Source organism: Chlamydotis macqueenii, chromosome 1, assembly GCF_036417535.1.
Source record: "Chlamydotis macqueenii isolate bChlMac1 chromosome 1, bChlMac1.mat, whole genome shotgun sequence".
Lineage (NCBI taxonomy): Eukaryota > Metazoa > Chordata > Aves > Otidiformes > Otididae > Chlamydotis > Chlamydotis macqueenii.
This window is the reverse complement of record NC_141556.1, coordinates 32889457-32914073: the sequence shown is the minus strand read 5'-3', so window position 1 is coordinate 32914073 and position 24617 is coordinate 32889457. Positions and strand designations below refer to the sequence as shown.

At 40.3% G+C, this 24617-nt stretch overlaps 2 protein-coding genes across 3 annotated transcripts in view; one reads left to right on the top strand and one right to left on the bottom strand.

The window, feature by feature from the left end:
- TMEM117 (transmembrane protein 117) overlaps positions 1-24617 on the bottom strand; it is a 217142-nt gene that overhangs the window by 178820 nt on the left and 13705 nt on the right. Inside the window, exon 3 of one of the 2 annotated variants that reach the window (XM_086740017.1) lies at positions 32-164. The exons of the other annotated variant lie outside the window; for it this stretch is intronic. Coding sequence (XP_086596143.1) covers positions 32-164 — 133 coding nt within the window. The remainder of the gene's footprint in view (positions 1-31; positions 165-24617) is intronic. 2 annotated transcript variants of the gene reach the window in all.
- On the top strand, positions 4651-11179 carry LOC147601996 (P2Y purinoceptor 1-like). Its single transcript, XM_086755580.1, has 2 exons — positions 4651-4720; positions 10161-11179. Exons 1-2 carry the CDS (start codon positions 4651-4653, stop codon positions 11177-11179), a joined length of 1089 nt encoding a protein of 362 aa, XP_086611706.1.

Genomic DNA, 24617 nt, shown 5'->3' with positions numbered 1-24617 from the left:
AAAAGAGATAAAAAGAAACTCTGTAACCTACCTCATATTCCCTGCCATAATGAGGAACAGATTATAGATGTGAGAAAAAATGAAGAGGAAGAGGATGGTACTGAAGAACATGGTCATCCAAGACCCGTGGTCCTCTCGAAACATCTTCAGACGGAGCAACTGACCTATGGTATGAATATTATGGGAAAGTGTATTTTAGTCAGTCAGTAAATACATGTTTACATGATAATTAAAACAGAGTACTAAACTGTATTTCTTCTTATATACAATTATTCCACTGTGTGGAAGGAGGGCAGATGTAGCATCATGCAGCCAAACTACTCTTCTGCAGTTCAGAATTAACAGATATTATTCCGAAAAAGTTACAAGTTTGCTTCCCACAAACTGATGAAAAACTGGTTTGGGCTCTTGGAGTCAGAATCACTGAAGTGGAGGCCTGAAAGAGTCCACGTCACGTCTGTGGTACCTGATCAAAATGTGGCTGTGGTTTTACACACATTGTACGTGATTCTGCATGCTGATTAAGCAGCTTTTGATGTTTCCCTCTTTCAGCCATTAATTTCTCTACCCACTCTGCTCTCATGCTGGCACAGCAAGCTGAGCGGCCATGCACAAGTGAACAAGAGCAGGGAACTGATCCATCTAGAAAAACCCAACATTTCACCTTTTTTTTGGTTTTTCTTCCATGTGACTTAGTTCCATCAAGCTGCTGACCTTGAAGTTCAATGAACAGCAGTGCTGCATATCTGTGCAAGAATGGGAAGAAGTGATGGACTGGAACGGTAACTGCCTAAACCTTTCCATTTTCTAGAAACTGTTACATCCTAACACTCCAAAACAAATGCCACAGCAGGGAAAAATCTCATGGAATTAGTCTAGATCTCAAGGCAAGAGGCACTTTTTAGTGGTGTTTGAGCAATGTTTTGAGAAATAAGTCTATTTATAAATTTTGAAGTGTCATAAGTGCCTCAGGTTGTGTGATATCCATGATTTGCTGCCAGTTATTTCTTAATCAGTAACAAAAGAGCATTAAATCTTGATGGATGTCTGTCTCTTTCTGCTGACTATAGGCAGCAACGGGTCAAATATCATAGGACAGGATAATGTGATCTCATCATATGTGTCTAGCTTGTGAAAAACACAACATGGAATAGAAGTGGGGATTTGGGACATATGGGTTCATGAGAAAAAGAGATTATTTGCCCTTCTGAGCAGGTGACTGCAAGACCAGTTGAGAATGAAAGAACTTGCCTAGATTAGAGGGAAACTCCATGTATCAGAGGAAAAGCCATCCCTTCAGTCAAAGATAACTCTTGCTTAAGCCCAAAAGTAAACAAAAATACATGGTTAGTAATAAGCAAATTATCAGTCTTTCTCTAGGTAAAACTGAGATAACAATACTGTGCAATCTCATTGCTCCTCTGTTTTGTGAGGTAGTACAAGGTTGCCACATGTTCTTGTCTGCCAGTCATTTAATTTCAACATAGGAAACTCTGAAAAAAGTCTGATTCCAATACTGCTCAGCTGGGACAACCTCACCCAATGTGCGATATGCACTGGGCAAGTGCCAGGAGCCTTAGAATAGGTTTCAGACTCTACCAGAGAGTTCCTGTGATATTGCAGACAAATCATTTACACTCTACACTGAAGTCCTTGATCCACAACTATGTAGACTTTCGCTACATTATACCACATTAGGGCCACAAACTGATTAAGCCTGTAAGTGGTAACATTAAGAAAATAACCACGAAAGAGAATAGAGCTTACAATCATACTTATGATTAATAACTATTCATTTCCTAGTCAGATATGTACACCAAGTGTTGTCACTGCATCACAGAATACTAAATATTCCCTAGAGTATTTGAGCTATGGTTGTTTCTCATGGTAATGTTCTTGCCATTTCACAAATGTAATATTACAAGTCTGTCAGAGCAAGATTGATTTTATTGTCCTATTCTCAAAAGCCTTGCTGCAACACAACATTCTCTCCATCCTGCTTTTTGTAGATTATACTTGGCTTTAATGGTTCTTGCTTTTTCAAAGGCCATTTACTTGCAGTGATTAATGATCTAAATAGGACTGGGTGAATGATGGTGCAAAGGTGTAGAAATACTTTTTCAGTGCTTGATTCCCAGTAAGAGTAACATTTAACATCTCAGATGGGATTTCAAAAGGGCTTTGGATCAACAGATAATATTTAACATGTTTAAGAGCAATACTTTTACTATTAAGGTAACATCAGAAAGACTGATCAACTACCAAGCAGTTTATTAAACTAAAATTTGTCAAATGCTGAGTTATAGTGCCTTGTTGTAATATCACAAAATAAGCTCCTACAGTCTTAATATTTTTTCACCATTCTGACATAAATAAAAATCTCAGTTCCTTACACACATTTTTTCTGTATCCTATTTTCAAACATTATGCACTGAACATGAAGTCCTAAGGAAAAATGCAACAATAACTTACTAATAACAGTATTTTTAAGAGATGCTGAGAACAATTACAGACCATTACAATTCATTTCAAATGCTAAAAAAAGGTTACTGTCATACATCATTTTCCTTTCCATGTCTACGAAAGCTTTTCTCATGTGAAGTATTTGAAGTAGAAGTACATCCCCTGATATACATTACGTGCTTCCTTAATTTTATTAGGAAATGAAATTATGAATCTGTGTAGAATCTTGCACTGTGCATTTTTCTCAGACCTAAGCACTTTAATAATGTGATGTCTTATACTTTATTCTGCAAAGAGTGGCTTTTTCAAAGAATAGTGGTATGTCTTGTCACTTGAAAATAAACTCTGCTTACCCTCACCATTGGTGATAGGTGAAACTTTTGTCATGGTTTCTTCAGGAATATATTTTTTCCTGGACTACTTTTCCTTCTCTGTCTTCTTCTCTTACCTTTTTCATTTGTCGTTCTCCATTATGGTAAACACAGGAGCTTCTCACCTCTGTTTCCTGTAGCTCTTTACCCTTTTCAGCTGCCCATACAATTTCATTCTATGCAATTTCCAGATCTTCTTTATTGCTACTTTCATCTCTCTTTTCCTCTTCTGAATCTCTCTGTCTTGTTCATCCCTCTCCTTTCCTGAAAGAAATGTATCTACTGGGTTTTACCATTGTAATAGCCTCTATACTTGCTTCTGCAAGAACATCCTATCACCTTTTTGTCTTTCATCTCTAAATCCTTTAGACACACTATTTATTCACTGTCTGGAGTCTTTTTCTCCTGGACATCTACAAGTCTGATACTGGTCCTTGAGGTGTTCTCATCAGAATTTCCAATGATCACTTTCTTAAAGCTCAGCCATACTGGTTCTTCCTCACCTGGGTGAGTATCACGCCCTTCAATCCAGTTGTCCATACTTTTCTTGACATCCTGACCTCCTTTTCTGTTCACAACTCTGTCCCCTGGCAGCTCTCCTTTTACCTCTACTGATTTTAGTAGACAGTTTGTGTAGCTCACCATCTCTCATACTTGCATGCCCCTATAGCTAACAGAGTATCATTGTTTCATCATGTGTACCATAGATGGTCTATCTTTTTTTTTCCAGAGAGAATTTTTCTTTTTCTGAAACCAGGTGGATTTTTTAACATGTTCTTTGATTGTTTGGAATATTGAAAATCTCACCAGCGCAAGAGATGAGAATGTGCTTTTGCAAGGTGGAGAGGGCCACAGCAGAAGCCAAGAGAAGTAAGGGAAGACAACTGATAATTCAGGCAGCATCTAATCAGGAGATAGTGCAGTCAGCTGCTAGAAGATGTCAAAATAGGGAAAACAGAAGGAAGACAAGGAGCTGGACAGGTAGTATCACAAGGTGATATAGCAGACTGAGAGGTGGAATGGTCTGGGAGGAGACATCTCTGGGAGCTACTGTTGAACTGCAAAGTCCATTGTCAGCATGGATTAGGGCTGGACATACGGGGAAGCTATAAAGTGGGGTAAATTAGTAAAAAATGTGAGATGTTCATTCAGGGAATGAAACAGGAAGATCCCAGGACTGCTGTGTGCTGCTGAAGACTGAAGATGCAGATTTGGGGCAGGAAGACTGGAGGACCTGGAGCAGATTTGGGCTACAGGCTGAAGTGTTAGCTAGGATTTGAGCTCTGGAGCAAGCAGAGTTGGAGGATGGGAGTTCTCTGACAGGGCTCAGATTTTGGAACAAGGTGGGAACCGTGAGGCAAGAGAAGTGATAGAGAGGTATGTGGGGTGAAGCAAGCTCTGCGATGGGGCAAGGGCAACATAGGTCCACAGACCAGTTCAGTAGTAGAGCAGCAAGAATAAGGATTCTGGCAGTGAAGAAGGGGGAAGAAAGGGAAAGTGCAAACACAAATATACATGCCCCAAGCCCCTGTATTCTTCTTCTCTTTCACTGCTGGAAACAATGACAGCCCTAGGCCTAGCTAGACTGGGGATGTGCAGTAAGTCTATCCTTTCCTAGAAAGCAAGCAGAGGCTGCTCTGGCAATAGCAATTTATCCTGACTTACTAAGAGGAGGGGCTTAATGACAAAAAATATCTGCCCTGCAGTTTGATACCTGCACTCTGAAGAGCTGCCATTGCATATGGAATATTATCAACACCTTGGATTAAAAACAGTTCTCGCAAAATAGAGTTGTGATTTTAGAAGGTTCAGAATAATGGAGAGGAAAAGCACAGACGGGCATCTAGACGTCTGCAAAATAGATAATTTCACCCTTTCTAAAACAGGTAAGAGAAAGATTTATTATGTATTCATTGCACCTATATTTTCCAAAGCAATATAATTTTCCCTATATAGCTATTACACACTAATATATACACACATATATATTTCATATTTTTAAAGTACTTTTTCACAAATATTGTCTTCAGTAGGCAGATTCTTACACCTTAACTATGCTTCTACTGTAGCTTATGTTTGCCATATAGAATTTCATTAACTCTCAAGTACAAGAGCAACATTTTTAATGAAAGAAATAGTAGCTTAATCGCAATACCGATTGAGTCATTAAGAATAAAGGAATTGGATATTAGCACAATCTACTTACCTAACTGCATACAAATACCGCTGTATATTAGTGTTCCCATCGTGCTAGTATGTATAATATGCTAAATACAGTTGAACTAAAATATATTAAATGCTCCACTTAATACTCACATTGCATTATATATCCTTTCATATCAATTCAGTTGAATGTAAAAAGGGAATGCATTACATTATTACCTAACAGTTAAGATGTTAAAGTAAAAATTGCAAACAACGCTTGATATTTTTATAACAAAATCTAAGACTCCCTGTATAGTGCTTTATTAATTTGATAAAATGAGCTAAAAGGGTACGCTTTGAGAGCACATGTAACAGAAATATATTGCTGGTGAAGTCAGAAATTTGGAAAACCTATCTGGTAACTGGAATAGATTTGTACTAGATAAACAGGATATAGCAGGGTATGCTGACTACATCTACTCACATGCAGTGAACTGGGTCTCAGTTGTAGAAGAGTCTTCAAATTCTTCCAATAGAAGATCAGGGGTTCTTGTTACAGCACCATACTGGGGGTCAAACCCCTTGTGTACTTCTCTTCCTTGTTATGTTACTTTAGCAAAGGTTCTTTTTATCTCGGCACCTAATCCTGTCTCAACCCTGTAAGTCACTGTATTGGGTTCGTGTGGCAAGGTTTTGGTAGTGGGGGGGCTACAGAGGTGGCTCCTGTGAGAAGCTGCTGAAAGCTTCTCCCATGTCCAACAGAGCCAACACCAGCCAGCTCCAAGATGGACCTGCCGCTGGCCAAGGCTGAGCCCACCAGCCATGGGAGTAGCACCTCTGGGATAATGTATTTAAGAAGAGAAGAAAAAAACCTGCAGAACACCAGCAGCAGTGGAGACTATGTGTGAGAAACAACCACGCAGACACTCAGGTCAGTGAAGGAGGGGGACGAGGTGCTCCAGGCACTAGAGCAGAGATTCCCCTGCAGCCCGTGGTGCAGCCCATGGTGAGGCCGGTTGTCCCCCTGCAGCCCATGGAGGCCCATGGAGGAGCAGAGATCCACCTGCAGCCCGTGGAGGACCCCACACCAGGGCAAGAGGATGGCCAAAGGAGGCTATGACCCTGTGGGAAGCCCATGCTGGAGCAGGTTCCTGGCAGGACCTGTGGGCCCATGGAGAGAGGGGCCCAGGCTGGAGCAGGTTTGCTGGCAGGGCTTGTGACCCCATGGGGGACCCACGCTGGTGTAGTCTGTTCCTGAGGGACTGCATCCTATGGAAGGGACTCACGCTGGAGCAGGGGAAGAGTGTGAGGAGGAAGGAGCAGCAGAGACAACGTGTGATGAACTGACTGCAACCCCCATTCCCCATCCCCCTGCACCTTTCAGGGGGAGGAGGTAGAGAATTTGGGAGCGAAGTTGAGCCCAGGAAGAAGGGAGGGTTTGGGGGGAAGGTGTTTTTAAGATTTGAGTTTATTTTTCATTACCCTCCTCTGATTTGATTGGTAATAAATTAAACTAATTTCCCAAAGTTGAGTCTGATTTGCCCTTGGCAGTAACTGGTGAGTGATCTCCCTGTCCTTATCTTGACCCACGAGCCTTTCATTATATTTTTTCTATCACTTCTGAGGAGGGCAGTTTGCATCAATTGCAAACCATGCCGTTTCAAGACTCTAGTCTTGATCACAGCCTCTAAGCTCTACTATAATACAAAGAAGTAATAGAATCATAGAATCATAGAATGGTTAGGGTTGGAAGGGACCTTTAAAGGTCATCTAGTCCAACCCCCCTGCAAGAAGCAGGGACATCCCCGACCAGATCAGGTTGCTCAGAGCCTCATCCAACCTGGCCTTGAACGTTTCCAGGGATGGGGCATCAATCACCTCTCTGGGCAACCTGTTCTAGTGCTCTGCAACCCTCAGTGTAAAACATTTCTTCTTAATATCTAATCTAAATCTACCTCCCTCTATTTTGAAACCATTACACCTAGTCCTGTCACAACAGGCCCTGCTGAACAGTCTCTTCCCGTCTTTCCTGTAGGCCCCCTTTAGGTACTGGAAGACCACTGTGAGGTCTCCCCGAAGCCTCCTCTTCTCCAGGCTGAACAGCCCCAACACTCTCAGCCTGTCCTCATAGGAAAGGCCCTCTGATCATCTTTCTGGCCCTTCTCTGGATCTTCTCCAACTGGTCCATCTCCTTCTTATGCTGGGGGCTCCAGAACTAGATGCAGTATAGGAGACAGTAAGAACATTTTAGAAAACCCAAATATGAATCCCAAGGGAAATGTCTATACAAACACATATTTTCTAATGACCCTCTGAGCTCTAAATGCACCATACCCAGCTATGCAGTTCCAGCCCTTCCAACATCATAACTAACTTCATATACCTCAACCCAGAGTGCAGTCCAGTGAACTGAAGGTGAGGAATCATAGAATCATAGAATAGTTATGGTGGGAAGGGATCTTTAGAAGTCATCTAGTTCAACTCCCCTGCAAGGAGCAGGGATACCTTCAACTCAATCAGGTTGCTCAGAGCCCTGTCCAATCTGGCCTTGAATGCTTCCAGGGATGGGGCATCCACTACCTCTCTGGGCAACCTGTTCCAGTGTTCTACCACCCTCATTGTAAAAAATTTCTTCCTTATATCTAGTATAAATCTACCATCTTCCAGTTTAAAACCATTACCCCTTATCTTGTCACAACAGGCCCTACTGAAGAGTTTCTCCTATCTTTCCTATAAGCCCCTTTTAGGTCAGCTGGAAGGCTGCTATAAGGTCTCCCCAAAGCCTTCTTTTCCCCAGGCTGAACAGCCCCAACTCTCTCAGCCTGTCCTCATACGAGAGGTGCTCCAGCCCTCTGATCATCTTTGTGGCCCTCCTCTGGACCTTCTCCAACAGGTCTGCATCCTTCTTATGGAGCAGAGTAGAGGTGCAGAATTACCTCCCTCGACCTACTGGCCACACTTTTGATGCAGCCCAGGATGTGGCTGGCCTTCTGGGTCACAAGGGCGCATTGCCGGCTCATGTTGAGCTTCTTGTCCACCAGCACTCCCAAGTCCTTCTCCTCAGGGCTGCTCTCAATCCATTCTCCACTCAGCCTGCATTTGTGCTTGGGGTTGCCTCGACCCATGTGCAAGACCTTGCACTTGGCCTGGTTGAACTTCATGAGGTTGGCATGGGCCCACCTCTCATCAGATCCTCTTCATCCCATGAAGAAAATAGGAGATTTATTCTTTCAGGTCTGTAATTGCCCTAATGGAGTTACAAGGCTTCATCTAGTCAACTTACAGCATAGTGGAGCAGGTGGCACACCTATCTGCCTCCCTCCATTTAGACCTACCTATAGTCCTTTTCCAGGAGCTTGATGAGATCAGGAACCTGGCCTTAGAATTCCCTCATGCGGCTATGGCCATGCTGTTTGTAGCCACTTCAGGGCTTAATTATACAGCCAACACAATCTGGAATCAGATGCTTAGTGCTTTCATTCATAACTATTTAAAAGGAAGGCAGAGAGGTAGGAAATACAATTTAATTAAAATCACCCATGACCTCTAGCCAAGAGGATTTTAGGAAATGATAACTCCTATACATATTCAATTGCCTTTTAATTGAACACATTATAAGAAAATGTTACTTAACCGTACTGTACCTGTTGTGGTGGCTAAATGTTAAAGAATTTACAGAGATATCACATAAACTTCAGCTGAAGAAAAAAATTACATGAAGTTTGGTACTCACAAAGGCCATGGAGAAGAGCAGGGAAAGAGAAAGAGTACAGTTACCCCAGGTTAAAGTACAGTGCTTCCATCCTAAAGAAAACACATTTAGAGAGCAAACATTCCCCACCTGTAAAATACACTGGGAGTAGAACAGATGGCTTTCTATCCATATTGCTTTTCTGGAAAGTCATTTGACTACTTCTGTTCTAAAGAAAAAAAAACTTCCCTTTTTAATTTCATTCAGTACAGTTTGAACTAGGTTTTTGGTATATATTTGCAAATATATATGTTTTGGTACATATATTTGCAAAGCAGGGCTTCATTGTAGCTCCTTTTTGCTATATTTTGACCTGTATCAGTGAGCATACCTTTGGAAAAGTCTTATTGTATTAAGGTAGACATGAAAGCAAAACTTTGTGTTCCAAAAAAACACTACTGTCAACATTACGGTTAAAGCTGTTTGAAAATTTTCAAGGAATCAATAACATTTTGATAAAGTCCATTCTTCCATTCAGAGTGTGTGTTGTACTGAGTAAAATTTTATCCTGTCCTCCTATCAAGCACTGGAGTGGATTCTGGTCTATAAATGGCCATTTGGACAACCCTGCTTGGACAGACCTTACAGTTTGGCATCAGCTGCATCATTTGGAGAGAGGTTCTAGAAACAAGACAAAATGCAATTGGTGACAGCTCATTCTGCCAAAATATTCCAGCCTTTATTCTGTTTTTATTAGGACTACAAAATCTTTTGGACTAAACATAGGACTTTACAAGCATAAAAACCTTGCTTCGAAAAATACACCGCAGACCTATATTCCAGATATTCCATAACGGGTATTGATGTAAACTGGGCCCGGAACATTAATTTATAGAGGAATACTAAAAAAAAAAAAGCAGTTTGTTCAGCACTTTAGATGAAAAGGCTGCTGTGGCCTTCAGCATAAGCAGGATTTCATCCCGATTTGCTTTGACGTTGTCTTCTGGATCTCAGTCACGGCCCACATTGCACATTACGCATACCTCTAGGCCCAGTATGGATACTCAAGGCAGTCAAAGCCAGGATGGAACGAGCGTGGGCAATTACTGTCCTCTCCTCTGCTTCTTCCAAAGTTAGACACAGACACATTATTGGCCAAGGGGACGCTGCTGTTACTGAGGGTGCATGCTTTTTTTCCTCTCATCTGTCATACACTACACTAAATATTACAAAGGAAAGAATATAAAGGTTTGGATAAATGTTCATGAAGATCTGCCTGTGCCAGTGTTGCTGCAGAGTAAGATTTACATGTTCTCTACTTGGCATTTACACTCTTCTCAGATAGAGGAGAGCTTGTGCATCATACCATATTCTGAATTCCTTTGCCAGTTCAAACATACTGGATTTAATGTAAAAGTTTTGCATTTTAAATTCAATACATTTAATTCATTTTTTATTTTAAAAGCTGTTGGTCTTTCTTTTCCCTTCAGGCATACTCCATGGAAAGATGATGAATGGTACATGCATGATTTTCATTTGCAACAGAAATCCTAAGCTGGAGTGGTACTGTTATTTGCTGATACTTGTTTGCCTTTTGTCTTTATTAGTGGGATTTCTAGGCAATATACTTGCACTACGACATTATGTGTACTACATGAAGACATGGAAAACCAGCACTGTATTTCTATTTAATTTGGCACTGTGTGACTTTACTTGGACTCTCATGGCACCGTTTTCAGTATATTACAGTCTCCAGAAGTTAACTGTCAATTTCAGTCAAGCATTTTATCAGACCATAAGACTATTTTTTAGTATTAATATCTATGGAAGTGTCTATTTCCTGACACTCATCAGTTTTGATAGATATGTAGGTGCTGTCCATCCCATCACTTCATTAACATGGTGGGACAAAGGAAAGGCCATGTTTTGTACCATCGCAGTATGGATCTTCATAGTGATTGCATCAATGCCGGAGATCTACCACTTAGTTGCAGCTGGAAGAAAACACAAGAGGATAGATTCCCTGGATACCACTGAAGGACTTTTACAATTTGGAGTGCCAGTCATGCTCTCCAAGATTCTACTGAGATTCCTAATTCCAGTCACAGTCGTCTTTACATGCTATCTGTTGACTCTCAAAGCATTACTACAACTCAATAAACGTCAGCAAAGAAGGAACAGACTCGTCAGACCTCTGTTACTCATTTCAGCTGCTATGATTGTATTTGCTGTTTCTTTCATACCTTATCATGTTATGACAATAGTCATACTAATGTACAGAATTAATTGTCAACCACCCTGTGGGAACATAAACACTGTAAGTGCCATTTATAAAGTCACCGAGATCATCTGCAGCATCAATAGTTGCCTTGACCCTATCATTTTTACGATAGCAAATAAGACATTCTATCAAAGCATTAAAACTATAAAATGTCATCCCAAATGCCAGTGCTGCTGTTGTCTGACAGGAAGGGTAAGGGACATCACTCTGTCCTCAAGAATGACTTAAACACCAGTCTACAAAGACATGCATCTCTCCCTGCCCATTTGGCTTTGTGTCATCAGACCCATTTAAAATTTGGTCTCCTGTACTGTATAGCAAGCTCTTCAGTAAGCAAAAATGGACAGTAGTGCAGAGTACAATTAATCTGTACATCTACTAGAAAAGAAACACTAGCAACTCCTAGCTTTACAGAATTGGCATTTTAAATATTCTTGTCAAAAAAATACCTTAATTTATTGTGAAATAGCACTTCTTATCTGTATGTACACACAACATGGAATCAACAATGAAGAAAAGTTCTAAGTAGCTACTTTAATTCTTGGCCAGAAAAATACAGTAAGATTAAGAGAACACAGTGTTGAGAAGCTTCTTACAGTTTGTTAATTATTTTTTCATCTCTTTGTAAGTGCTGCTGTGATTGGACTGTGCAATTAATAACAGTCATGATGCTTACAGCTGAACTTCTCAAGCATTTGCAGAGAGGCTTTCTACAAGTACTTCATTTTCATGCTGCTTGCACTAGAGTTTCACTGGCACTACCAGTGGAACCTTGTTAACCGGTAAGTGCAGCACATTTCCAAAAACAAACAAAGAAAAAATAAATTGTAAGATAAGATAAAGTCCCTGAGGAGAGTCAGAGCCACAGTGAATGTGCTCATGAAGCACATAAGCATGGATGGAAGAGCTTTGTTAACTCTTCCCCCAGGGAGCAGGGGTTCCAAACTGATAGGCAGGGCACACTGGTGGTGTCCCCCAAACCCTGGGCAATTACAGCTGTTTCTCGTAAGTGTTTTGCTTCAGGGGAGTGTGTGGTTCTGCCATGAACTCTGAACTCATCAACAGGGAGATGTGTGCACAGAAAAAGTTCTGAAATGCAGAGGTGGCTGAGCTGCAAAACGAGTAAGAGATGCTGCTACACAGGAGTGCTTCTTCTCCTTTTCATTTAGGCTCTCGGCATCACAGTTTCAGGACAGTCCCAGGTAATTAGTTTACAGTGCATTTTAATCATTAAAACAGCACAATATATAATCATCAGAACATCCACCTTCAACAGTCATTAAATACGTGTTCTTTCAACAGATTGCATGGGCAAAATAATCATGTTCCATAATCAACCACCTGCTGACCTGCTTTCTTGCCAAGTCACACACACTACCTTGTTAATTATAAAAGCTCATGTATCAGCGAGCATGTTAACTTTATTTTCAGAAGTTACTAGTGACAAAGTACTTTTTAATATACTTTGTACAGTGTCTTAATTCTTTAACTTCCATAGTTTTAATATAATTCTGTTGTCACATGTCTCTATGTGAAAATAATTCTGTTCTGCATGGGCATTTAGGTATTAAATCTCTCTTGTTGTATGTTTCAATTTTATTGAGTAAATATATATATATATATATGATTTCTAGAACAATTTTTTTTAATTGTCTATAACTGTGACATGAAATGAAGAACCAGGTCCTGATAACGTGAAACATCTTACGTCTGTTTGGATGTACTAGCAAACTCAGGATCTTGTAGCAAAATTGCATGCCTATATTCTGTGCAGGGGAGTTATGTACTCACTTCATAGTAAGTGCTGCTTTTTTGCTTTGATAATTTCTTAATCTTTCAATTTCTCTTACTTAAAAAGAAAAATATTCACCTTTTTTTTTTGGAAACATGAGAGGGTTATTAACAATGGGTTGGCTTCCTTAAGAAAGTAAGCTTTTAAACCCATGAATGGGCACCCATGGGCAATTACCTACTATAATATAGACTTACATCTCAGACCGATACAGAAACAATGTCAATGCCATTTAGTGACAAAGGTGCTCTCAGCATGAAAAAAAAAAAAGGCAACAGGAGAGATTAGTGTGAAGCTCCGGGCTAAATGAGTTTACTGCTCCCTCCGGATTGCACCCAGGACTGTAAACGGTAAACCCAAAATCAAACACTTGCCACTTTTATCTTTCAGTCTATCTGTAAGGGTACAGATACACTCTTTCTTTCTCCTTTCTCCACCTCAGTATTGCTTTTCAGGAAGTTAATTTGTCTGTGTTCGGGCTCAGTATAATTCAATGTGAAATCAAAACATGGTTTTCTAGACACAAAATGAAACATGAAAACTCAGTGCAGTCCTGGGCTAGAAGAGATGACTTCATACCTCTGGGAAGCAAAGAGTCTCAGGTTTTACCTGCCAAGACTTCTAATATGTGAGCTTTTTCAGGAGAGACAACAACTACTTAGAACAGCAGCTTCTCTATATTTTCTAGAGATCTTTTAATAGCAAAACAGTTGTTTTTCTGTTCAGATAGATCATTTCATTCTCACTGCATAATATCTACCATATAGATGCTGATGTTACTATTACATACTAAGCAAGTATCATTAGAAAGATTTTTTGTTGTTAATGAGAAAAGAAGCATTCAACTCAGAAGAAATTGTGACAAACATTATCAAAGTATCTTCTTGATTTTGGGAAAAAAAAAATGGAATTGTTTTGTCTTGAAGTGTTGCCTTTATAACACCTATGAATGCAGCCTGTACTCATAAGCACCCAAAGTTGGTAAGAATAAAGTTTAAAATTTCAGTTAAAGATTGGATTGAAAGACTCCAGTGAGCTTCAGACAAATAAAATAATTGAAAAGCTTCACAGGTAACCCTTTCAACAACTCATATGCAATGCCTTTTGCAAGCAGTAATAATGCAGATTGCAGATTCTCAAGCAAAGTCTAGGGCTTCTCTGCCTGTGTTTCAGTGTGTAAAAAGACAATAAGGAAATGCTTTAAAGTCAATGTCAGAGTCTGACTCAATAAAAAGCTAGGAAGAAATTTCATGCTGGTCAGGTAATCAGAGCATAAAATACTATTAACTGAACAAGAATGACCTTTATATTCTCACTGTGACTGAACTATGCAGTATACTCACATGGAAGCAAAATGAGATGCTTTTTACTTTCTATCAGAATCACCCTACCAAAGAGCTGAAATGGTTCAGGACACACATCATGGAGAATGCCAGCAGCTGCCATCATGGGCCTGGGAGACCATCAAGGTGCACTCACTGCAGTGTACCAGCGACCAGGGAAGGACCGGGTAAACAAACAGGCAAAGACCTGCTCTGCCAGAGGAGAATCCAGATCTCAGCCAACTCAGAAGATAAAAATTGCCATGAAATAGTATATGTCGAATCAATATTGATTGCTGCTGCGTATCCTTTAATCCTCCCTGACCCCCAAGAAGATGCGCAAGAGATACAGGCAGCATGGATGGTAGCCCTGCTCTAAACTCTTTGCTGGGGACAAGCAGGAGCAAGCTGGAGACTCCTCTAGTTCACTTACACAGGGCTGAGTAAGGTGGGTGTCCTAGCTCCTCAGTTTACTGTTCTGGGCTAACCTGCAAAACAAGGAACAAACTGTTGGGACTCTAAAATCACTCTAGTAAAACCAGTTCTTCTGCATTGCTTCTTTTTGTGGCCCGCTGAAAGAAAAATATGGAATAAACTGTGTTACAAAACTAAATCCTAGTCTCCATGTCTGTTTCTGTATCTGGATTCAGTCCTACACGGCCCAAACAATCCTATAAAGCTTGTTATTTTTCTATCGATAAAGCCATCGGTACTCGCACACATAAGAGAAAAAGGAGAAGGAAAAGCAAAGAAACCACCTTATGCTTCTGAAAATATTATTCCAAATCAATCCGAAATAATGAAGAATAGAAGGGAAAAAAGAAGACAGGGTATTCTTACAGAAAGCATCTGTGTCACAGCACCTCTATTGTCTGTTCTCTCGGGCAACATGCCTTGTGCTGGGCTGAGTCTAAAGGTGCTGGGTAATCTTTAAAAATCATCTTCAGGACACAACGTTAATGAAAAATTATTCCCTCTTTTAACCTCAAATATTCATGCTCCTCATGATACTCAGTTGTGAATACACAACAACAGGAGCTGATAAGGCTCCTAGATATTTGTTTGTCTGTTCATAAGTGATTCTATAATCAATTAAACACACTTTTTTAAAGTGTTTTTGTTCAGCTAGGCTGAACTAATGCTAATGTTGTCCTGACTGAAATCAAAGGTTTTCTACAGAGTAAGAGTTAAAAGGCACAAGACATCTGTCCATATTTACTTGGTCTTTTTTTTTTTTAATATATGCTCCTAAAATGTTTTATTATAATATTCCCCACACAAACAAATAAAATTAAATAAGTTTATTCCATTTTGCTACAATGAGTGAACAATAAAATAAACAGCTAAGAGTCAAAGTCAACATCATCTACTATGACAAGTATCTTGCAATACCGGTTTCTCACAGATCTTTGTTTGGATTAATCTGACAACATCGTATCCAATTAAATGCTCAACTGTTATAATGAGTTTGAACACATTATTGACTCTTGTAATAACGTATTAGCCTATAAAAATGACTGCAAGCTACGGGTAGCTTTCATGTACCGTATCTAGATTCTGAGATATTACAGTGGTGGACATTTTGTAATATACTAGATGAATACAAAATAGACTATGGCCTGAAAGATTGGACTGTTCATGCATGTGCTCAGCTGTGGTCAGAGAAAAAAACTCTTTCATTTACTACTGTAAATTCAGCATTGTTTTGTAAGCAAAAATTGTTAAAACCAAAACCTTTAAGCTTCAACTTAGAAGAGGTAAATTTTGCTACAAATGTCCCAGGGCTAAGGAAAAGCATCTTCATGCACCCACTGTTCTCCATTTGTCTTTGTAATACTTTTATCTCACAGACAAACTACTTGAAATGTTCACACTTATTAAGACATGGGTTTACCTTTTTAAAATAAAAATGTTCACATGTTCCTTAAAGTTTGATTTTCTCTTCAATATACATAAATGAATGTATTCTGATATCAAACTTTTTATTTTCCACGCCTCAGAAACACCTCACTTGGCAAAAAAAGCTATGACAAGCAGTACCACAAGGCAGTTAAAATACTTCATCTTTGTACACTGCTTTCAGCAGTGGAACCCAAAGCTCTCCAGGCAGAAAAAAAAAATATATATGCCTAGACAGACTGATCCTACAGCTGGAGGAACCACAGTAGAGGCAGGTAATGTGGCTCAGTCCATCACATGCCTTGCAGGGAAATGTAGCTTCTGCGCTCCTGCCTTAGAGAAACATCCGAGTCTCAGGGCTGCCAAGTCTCTCTGCGCTGTGCCTGGAGCCCGCAATCAGAGGTGATGGGACGTGCTGACCCCTGTGCAGGGATCTACCACCTCTACAGCCCCCCCGCAATATCTCTTTTCAGGCCTTCTCCCAACCAGCTCGGTCCCTTCCTCTTCACATGACACTGCACGGAGGGGCTTCCTGCAACTGGGAAAGGTGAACCTTAATCAAAGAGAACTGCAGTTCTCAGCTTTTGCAGTCTAAGGTAGAATGTAGCCTAATATCACAAAACGGAATGGTCAAGGTCTCAGCTACTGACCTAGCTAGAAAAGTGATGTCCTGACAAAGTGCATCATGTGCTAGGGCAATGGGAACCTAGGATCTCTGGTTTCCCACCAGTCCAGCCAATACCAGTCAGAAGACTGACGTTAGTAGCCAGATATCTTTCCATCAGGCTTCTTGTACAGCCTGTCTTACCTGATTCGGTTAATCTCAAGGGACCGGTCTAAACTAAAAACTTCTGGAGAGAAATGCAGGTGAAATGTATGGCACTGCCTTCCTCTAAAATGCCATATAGTCTTTAAGGATTGCTTGCTAGTTCTCAAAGAAAAAATAATCAAAATACAAACGTTCATAAGAATGCACATTCACCTTTTAATACAAAAACAAGAACAAGAAGATGGACTTCTGCTGCTGCAAGGGAAGGGCTGACATTTTCTGAATGGATTAACCAAAGGCAACCAAGAGCAGGGTGGTAACGTTAGGTCAGTGCCATCTGCTGTGCCGAACGTTGTACTGGACTCATAAAGGCATCAGATCACCCTCTCTGCTTTACATTAATGTCATTACTATTACCTAAATGCAATACCTCCAGCTGCTGTTGTGGACAAGCTGTGGAGTGCAGATAATGTGGGAAGACTTAAAGTTAAGCCAGAATTACAGTGTGTTGTTAATTCTGAATTTTTTCTGCAACTGTCAATTTACATTATACAGATTTAACATATAAATTTAATTACAGACTTTACTCTTACTGATGTTATAACTTCAGATTTAGACAACTGTGCTGATGCAGTTAAAAGGAGACATGTAAAAATAGATATTGATTTCCAATAATGTTTTAGAACATTTTTTATAGGGAAGCAACTGAAAACCCTGCGTTAGCAACAGAAAATGCTAATGCATTTCTTCTTGAGGTGTAGATTTTTTAATTCTATGTGACTGTATCCCAGGTTACAAAATGAATGTGAAAAATTTGTGTCTTTAGATGTTCTTATCACAAAAGAAAAGTTGGTTAGAGAGTACATAAGTATTAATTATATTTTTGCACTCTTTATCCTTTAAGAATTTTTAGTATTTTTAAGAAACCTGCTTTTTTTTAACTTTTAATTTTAACATAATTGCATGATCCTCATCCTTTTTTTTTTTTTTATTTTAGAGCTACTACGTTTCATCACCTTATATGTAATGCCTACAGAAAATACATTTTCCTTCTTTGAATTCTTTGGCATCCAAATTTCACAGTAGGTAAAAGAAACATAGCGGTACTTATATCCCATATAACACTGATGCTGAACTCTGAAGGGCAGTGCTGTAACCTCTGCTTTTCAATACCAGTTTAGCAATACACAGCAATGACTTGTCAAAATAATTATTGCCTTTTTTTTTCTGACTGTTTGTTCTTTTCTCCTGGAACTGCACCGAAACTGATTCACAAGCTTATTGTTAACAGTAAATAGAGTTGCCACACAGCCTTTTAAAATAAACATTTTTGAAGCATTTTTGATTCAGAAAACAAAGTAGATTTTGTCATCAGCAGCAGCAACTGCAAGTTTACAAACAGTCATTCCTGTAAGTGATCCAAAATGCAGTACTGTGGCACAGTAAATTGCAAACATGATGATAATATAAACATATAAAAATACAACCATAGTTCAACATGTTCATATGTAAATAGTTTAATATGTTTAAATACGAGCAAATATGCATAATAAACCTTTAGCCTGATTTGAATGAGCAATGCCCCTTTCCATCAAACACATCAAGTGGAGGTTGACAGAAAACAGCCACCCACAACTAACCCTTGTGCTGAACCGGAACTCAGAAGAGATTTAGATTTGTCCAAGAGCTTTGTCAGAGATTTTCTACAGGACTAAGGGAAGCAATGCTGTCCCTGGGACTCAGTACAAAGTGTGCATGCTAAGCCATCAAAGGCTGGCAGAGAGCAAGAGAGAAAAGAGATTTACATTTCCTCAAGGCAAAAAGGTAGTCACTTGGTCAGTCAAATATAGGAGATAGTACGCGTTCCAGCAAAAATAATTTGTGTCTCAAAGGAAGTGAAACAATGCTCATTTTAATTAAAAAAAAAAATAAACTAGACACTCTCCTGGTCAAGAACAGAGTACACTATTTTTTGTTTAGACCCCAGCAGCCAATGAGCGCTCCCATGCAGGAGGTTCCCTCTCTCTAGTTCTGATTGGAGGTGTAAAGTATGCAGAAAAAAAGAAACCCTGACCAGAGACAGCTTTCTGATTTAATCTCAGTATGTAGAGATTAAGGATGGGTTTTGTTTTATTTCTTGTCTTCAACAAATATTTGCAACTATGCTGCCTGTTTTGGACACTGTGACTAAATCTCACAGTGCACCAACAGGAAGCCCAGGGGTTACCGAGCGTGTTTGCATTTCCAGTGCATGAGACAAGTGGAGAACTGATGTTGTGGGACCAAAAAGAAGTACATTTCAGTGACAATCAAGACAGCTCTCTAGTCAATGAAATACAATGGTATGCACTTAGACCTAAGCATTTTAATCTCAGTGAAAACTATTGTTTCATAATCCATATAATTCTCAACTAGCATCTGTATATGCATCCAGGCAGACACTTGTCTGAGCACCAAAAAGGGATACAGTGAGTTAATCAAGTCCTGTATCAGTCGTATGTGCTGCCAGCTGCATAGATCCTACACAGGAAAGCTGGTATTATTCTACCAGGCTCAAAATAGCCCTAGGGTTAGGCAGTCATACTTTCAACGAGTGACTGTGTGGCACTTGCAATATTTTGCAGAATCTTGTGCCCACTGTTACAGAAGCAGTTGACAAAACCCCAACTCCATTAACTTTGCCTCAGGTTCCCAGTTGTCTTACCACCCCTTTGCCCTCCTACCATGTGATGGAGGATGCAAAAATACTAGCTATTTCAACAAACCTATTTCATAATGGCACAACCAAAACAAGTGAGATGGAATGAGCTTTCACTGGTTAAAACATTCACAAGACCTACTTCAGCTTTGGGATGAAGATTCCAGATGCTGAAGAATTTCTTCAGGGAAAAAATGATCAAGTTCCCTACTTTGATAACACAGGATTATGCTTACAGAATTAAAAAGTGGAACTAGAGTGATGTCTTCTTTTAACCACCTGCAAATTAGATTTTTTTTATTTGACATTTTGTCACACAGATGCAAAATTCAGAGCAACCCCATGAAAATGTAAGTATGAATATCTGTTTCATACAGATAGCTTCCACTAATGCACAAATCTCCTGTAACGACATAATATTAAGCATTTCTTATTAATCCTAATTTGCCTTTCTAGAAATAGCACATCATTCATTTGCATTATGTACACCATGTAATGGTGTTCAAAAAGGATTATTTACTACACAGAAATTGAAAGAGTAGAAATCCACAATATCAGCTAAAAGACCACATCCACTGTATTTAGTAGTAACTTCGGAAAATTTTAATTTTAAATAATTTGATACTATGTTATTTGCAAAAGTAACCAAGGCATATACTATATTCATAAATATGTATTTACTAGAAATACACTGCATGGAGAAACTGTGTTAACAATCAGTGAAACTTTAGACAACGTAACAGTTCTGTAGCAAATTTCCTTTGGAGTTAAATCAGATATAAAATGAACTCAATTTTTGACTACTAAAAAAAGCCAAAAGGTGCGTACGTTCCACAGGAGAACACACTAAGATACTATTACATGGTAAGTGCATAAATAGCTAGTGGGTTGGCGAGGCGGGTCGTACTGTAACTGAAAAAAATGTTTTAAGTTTTCCAAATATATGCTTTCTCTAGTCAAGTTTGTTTTTTCTTTGTTTTTACACAAATTATCAATTCAATCACAAAAATAGTGTACAGAAATATTCATTACTATTCTTTGTCTCGCATATTTATTTCTCTTTATTGAGAGAAAATAACTGTTTAACTAGCTGCCATATTCATTCAATACCACTAGACGGTGCTCCTCTGTTGAAAGATAATTATTTCTGTCTGAATTGCTTCTCAAACCTAATTTTCTTCTGATAACTGTGGTTCTAGCCAGTTGTTTACACAGATTGTAATTGCAACAACCACCCATGTTACACGACAGCGGGACCTCATATGCCATAACCATTACCACAGCATGAGAATAACAGACCTGTTATCACTCATTTTCCTGATAAATCTGAATCCCAGCTGAGCAGGATTCCAGTTAGTTTTGCTGGAAGGTGAGGTGTGGAAACTGTGTGGAGCTGATGCATTGTAAAGAGTCACAGTTTCTGTAAGGTCAGGAATCATAGAATTGTTTAGGTTGGAAAAGATCTTTAAGATCACCAAGTCCAATCATAAATCTAAAACACTGCCAAGTCCACCAAACCCGTTCCTGGAGTAACTTAGGGCAGAATGCATCCATGGAGAGACATTAGCATGCATGTCTGAAAGCAGAAGAGACATTAAAAAAAAAAACCCTATAACATAAAAAACACCTATAAGACAACCATACAAACATAAGCATATAATCTACACCAATTCCACACCAAAAATACCAGGACATCAAAGTGCATCTGGAAATCCACGGATCAATATTTCATACACAACCTTAGATGAGCCACAACCAAGTTAAGTTTGATACTCAGAAAGGCGTTCTGATAACTTCTGGGTACACACAGACCGCCTCTGTAAGCTCTTCGCATATACATTAAAAATCTTAACTGAGAGCTGAAATAATTGCAGTTTTTCTAATAAAATCTTCCGTCTGTGCAATGTCTGAAGTGTTTTAAGTTTTCTGTCATCTAGGATTGGTTAAGATTTTGGTGAGAAAGGGGAAAGAAAAGGGGAAATGAGAATGCACTGACCGGCTAAGGTGAGATTCTGATTCTTTCACCTGTAAACTTTGGATAAAGTCTAAAAGTGACCACTAAGGAATGCAATGTCTGGGCATACTTTGAAAATCTGGGTTTCATCAGCTCTTTTAGCTCAGACAACAGTCACTAGAAAGGACATTTTCACGGAGAGAGGGTAAAGGAAGAAAGTGACCATGCAGTTCAAACAGTTTAAACCACTAAAAATTAAGGTCAGCCCCCAAGAAGCTTCCTGCTGGTGAGGAGACATGCATGTGGCATTTCCCAAATTTCAGTATCACACGGGAAGCAAGCACAGTACAATCCTCCACCGGAGCACTTTGTAGAGGCTGTTACAAGAGGCAAGCTAACAAAGCTTAGAGGCTACTCGAATAGAGTTTGATTCACCAGACAGATCTGAATGATCAAAACTGAAATAATCAAAGGAGAAAGTTGCTGGTGAACTGTTCGGGACAAAAGTCTTTTCTACCCACCTCTATATGTTAATATGGCAAAAAGCTGTTCCCTGGGAAGTCTGATGCTACTACAGAAAAGCGTTCCACCTCTAAAGGTGCATCTGTCCAACTTTTAGATGGATGATAATTTATATAGTTCAGGATCTAAGAGAAAGAGAATACCAAAGACATGTCAACGATGCAGATTCCAGGTCTAGAGTGCTTTATGTGCAGCATGACAGTGTACAGCATCTTAATCTTCAAATAGCCAAAAAAGAGCTCTCCGTCTTGAGTCACCAGCATCTTAACAAGGAACAGACACAGAAAACACTACACAGCACTTGTTTCCTGAAGGTTATGGAGCACTTTCTCAGTTTTGCTGTTGAACATTTCCAGCTCTTTCAGAGGAAGATCCTTTCCCTCTCAGAGTAAAGAATTCAAACCTCTTCAATACAGTAAAAAATGTCTTCACTCATTTTGAAGCTGTGTTTACTTCAGGAATATCTTGTTAGACAACATTGAGTACATCTTATATGTATTTAAAAATAACTATAAATTTTGTCTTGAGGCATTTACAATGGTCACAAAATATCCACTGAGACTCCTTGAGAGGTCTAATTATAAAGGAGTTCAATTTCAAAAAACATGAATTATTCAGTCACAAAATGAATAGTGCCTCTCATAGTGCCAAAGACACCTAAGTGTCACTGATGTACTTACGAACACACATGCCTTCTCTCCCTTCTCTAAGAAAGCAGTCTTTGAAGGACTTCACCTTTCCATAATACATTACACCAAGGAAATGGCTAGAACAGGCTTAACTTGCTTTTCTCAGTAAGACAAAATAGCATGTCGTAATTAAGCCCTTCTCGGGATCAAGCTACGCAGTTTTTCACTCAATCTCCCCACCCTCTGAGGGAATGAGGGAAAGATAATATAACAAAAAGGTCAAGGTTTGAGATAAGACAGGGAGAGATCATTCAAGTTACTGTTACAGGCAAAACAGACTCAACTTGGGGAAAACTATTTAAATTCATTATTAATAAAGCCAAAGGAGGATAATGACAGAGAGCAGTAACAACTTCCCTCTACCTCTCCCTCTTTCCAGGCTTAACTTCATTTCAATTATCTCCACCTCCTTCCCACCTCAAGTGGCACAGCAAGGGAATAGGGAATGAGGGTTATGGTCAGTTCATCACTTGTTGCTTTCCACCGCTTCTTCCTCCTCAGGGGATGAACTCCTCACATTCCTCCCCTGCTCCAGCATGAGGTTGCTCCCATGGGCTACAGTCCTTCATGATCTGCTCCGGTGGGGGTCATTTTTCCATGGGGTGCAGTCCCTCAGGAATGGCTGCCCCAGCAGGCCACCACAGGGCCACAGCCTCCTTCAGGCATCCACCTGCCCCAGCGTGGGGTCCTCCACGGGCTGCAGGTGGATCTCTGCTCCTCCATGGGCCTCCATGAGCTGCCAGCCTCACCATGGGCTGCACCACGGGCTGCAGGGGAATCTCTGCTTTGGTGCCTGGAGCACCTCCTGGCCTTCCTCTTCACTGACCTTGGTGTCTGGAGCCATTCCTCTCACAAGAAATTCTTCAGAATTGGCTCAGGCAGACGCCTCTCAGATTCTCTTTACATCTCCTCTCTTCTCTTCTCTCAGCCAGGCTGGGCCAAGTGGGGCCCAGATGGCCACCTGGTGGGAGGCCAGAGGGTGAGGGCCTCAAGGCCCACAGGGCTCACACCTCCCCCTCTCTGCCCCCACTGCAGCTTCTTCACTCTTTTTTTTTTTTTTTTAATTTCCCCCTTCTTAAATATGTTATCACAGAGGAGTTATCACTGTCACCAATTGGCTCAGCCCTGGCCAGTGACGGGTCTGCCCTACACCTGTCTGAGTCCACCAGGCACAGGGGAAACTTGTACCAGCTTCTTGCAGAAGTTGTCACCATAGCCCTCCTCACTACACAAAACCAGGCCATACTGTAAGGTAACTTTATGGCATGTCTCTTGAGGGGTAAGATTTGTAACTATAAAAATGAAGAATCATAGAATCATAGAATCATAGAATGGTTAGGGTTGGAAGGGACCTTCAAAGGTCATCTAGTCCAACCCCCCTGCAAGGAGCAGGGACATCCCTGACTAGGTCAGGTTGCTCAGAGCCTCATCCAGCCTGGCCTTGAACGTTTCCAGAGATGGGGCCTCCACCACCTTTCTGGGCAACCTGTTCCAGTGTTCTATAACTCGCATCGTAAAAAATTTTTTCCTGATTTCTAATCTAAATCTACACCCCTCTATGTTAAAACCATTACCTCTCGTCCTATCGCAACAGGCCCTACTAAACAGCCTTTCCCCATCTTTCTTGTAGGCCCCCTTGAGGTACTGGAAGACCGCTATAAGGTCTCCCCAGAGCCTCCTCTTCTCCAGGCTGAACAGCCCCAACTCTCTCAGCCTGTCCTCATAAGAGAGGTGCTCCAGCCCTCTTATCATCTTCGTGGCCCTCCTCTGGACCTTCTCCAACTGGTCCATGTCCTTCTTGTGTTGGGGACTCCAGAACTGGACACAGTACTCCAGGTGGGGTCTCACCAGGGCAGAGTCGAGGGGGAGAATCACCTCCCTCGACCTGCTGGCCACGCTTCTCTTGATGCAGCCCAGGATGCGGTTGGCCTTCTGAGCCGCAAGGGCGCATTGCCTGCTCATGTTAAGCTTCTCATCCACCAGCACTCCCAAGTCCTTCTCCTCAGGGCTGCTCTCAATCC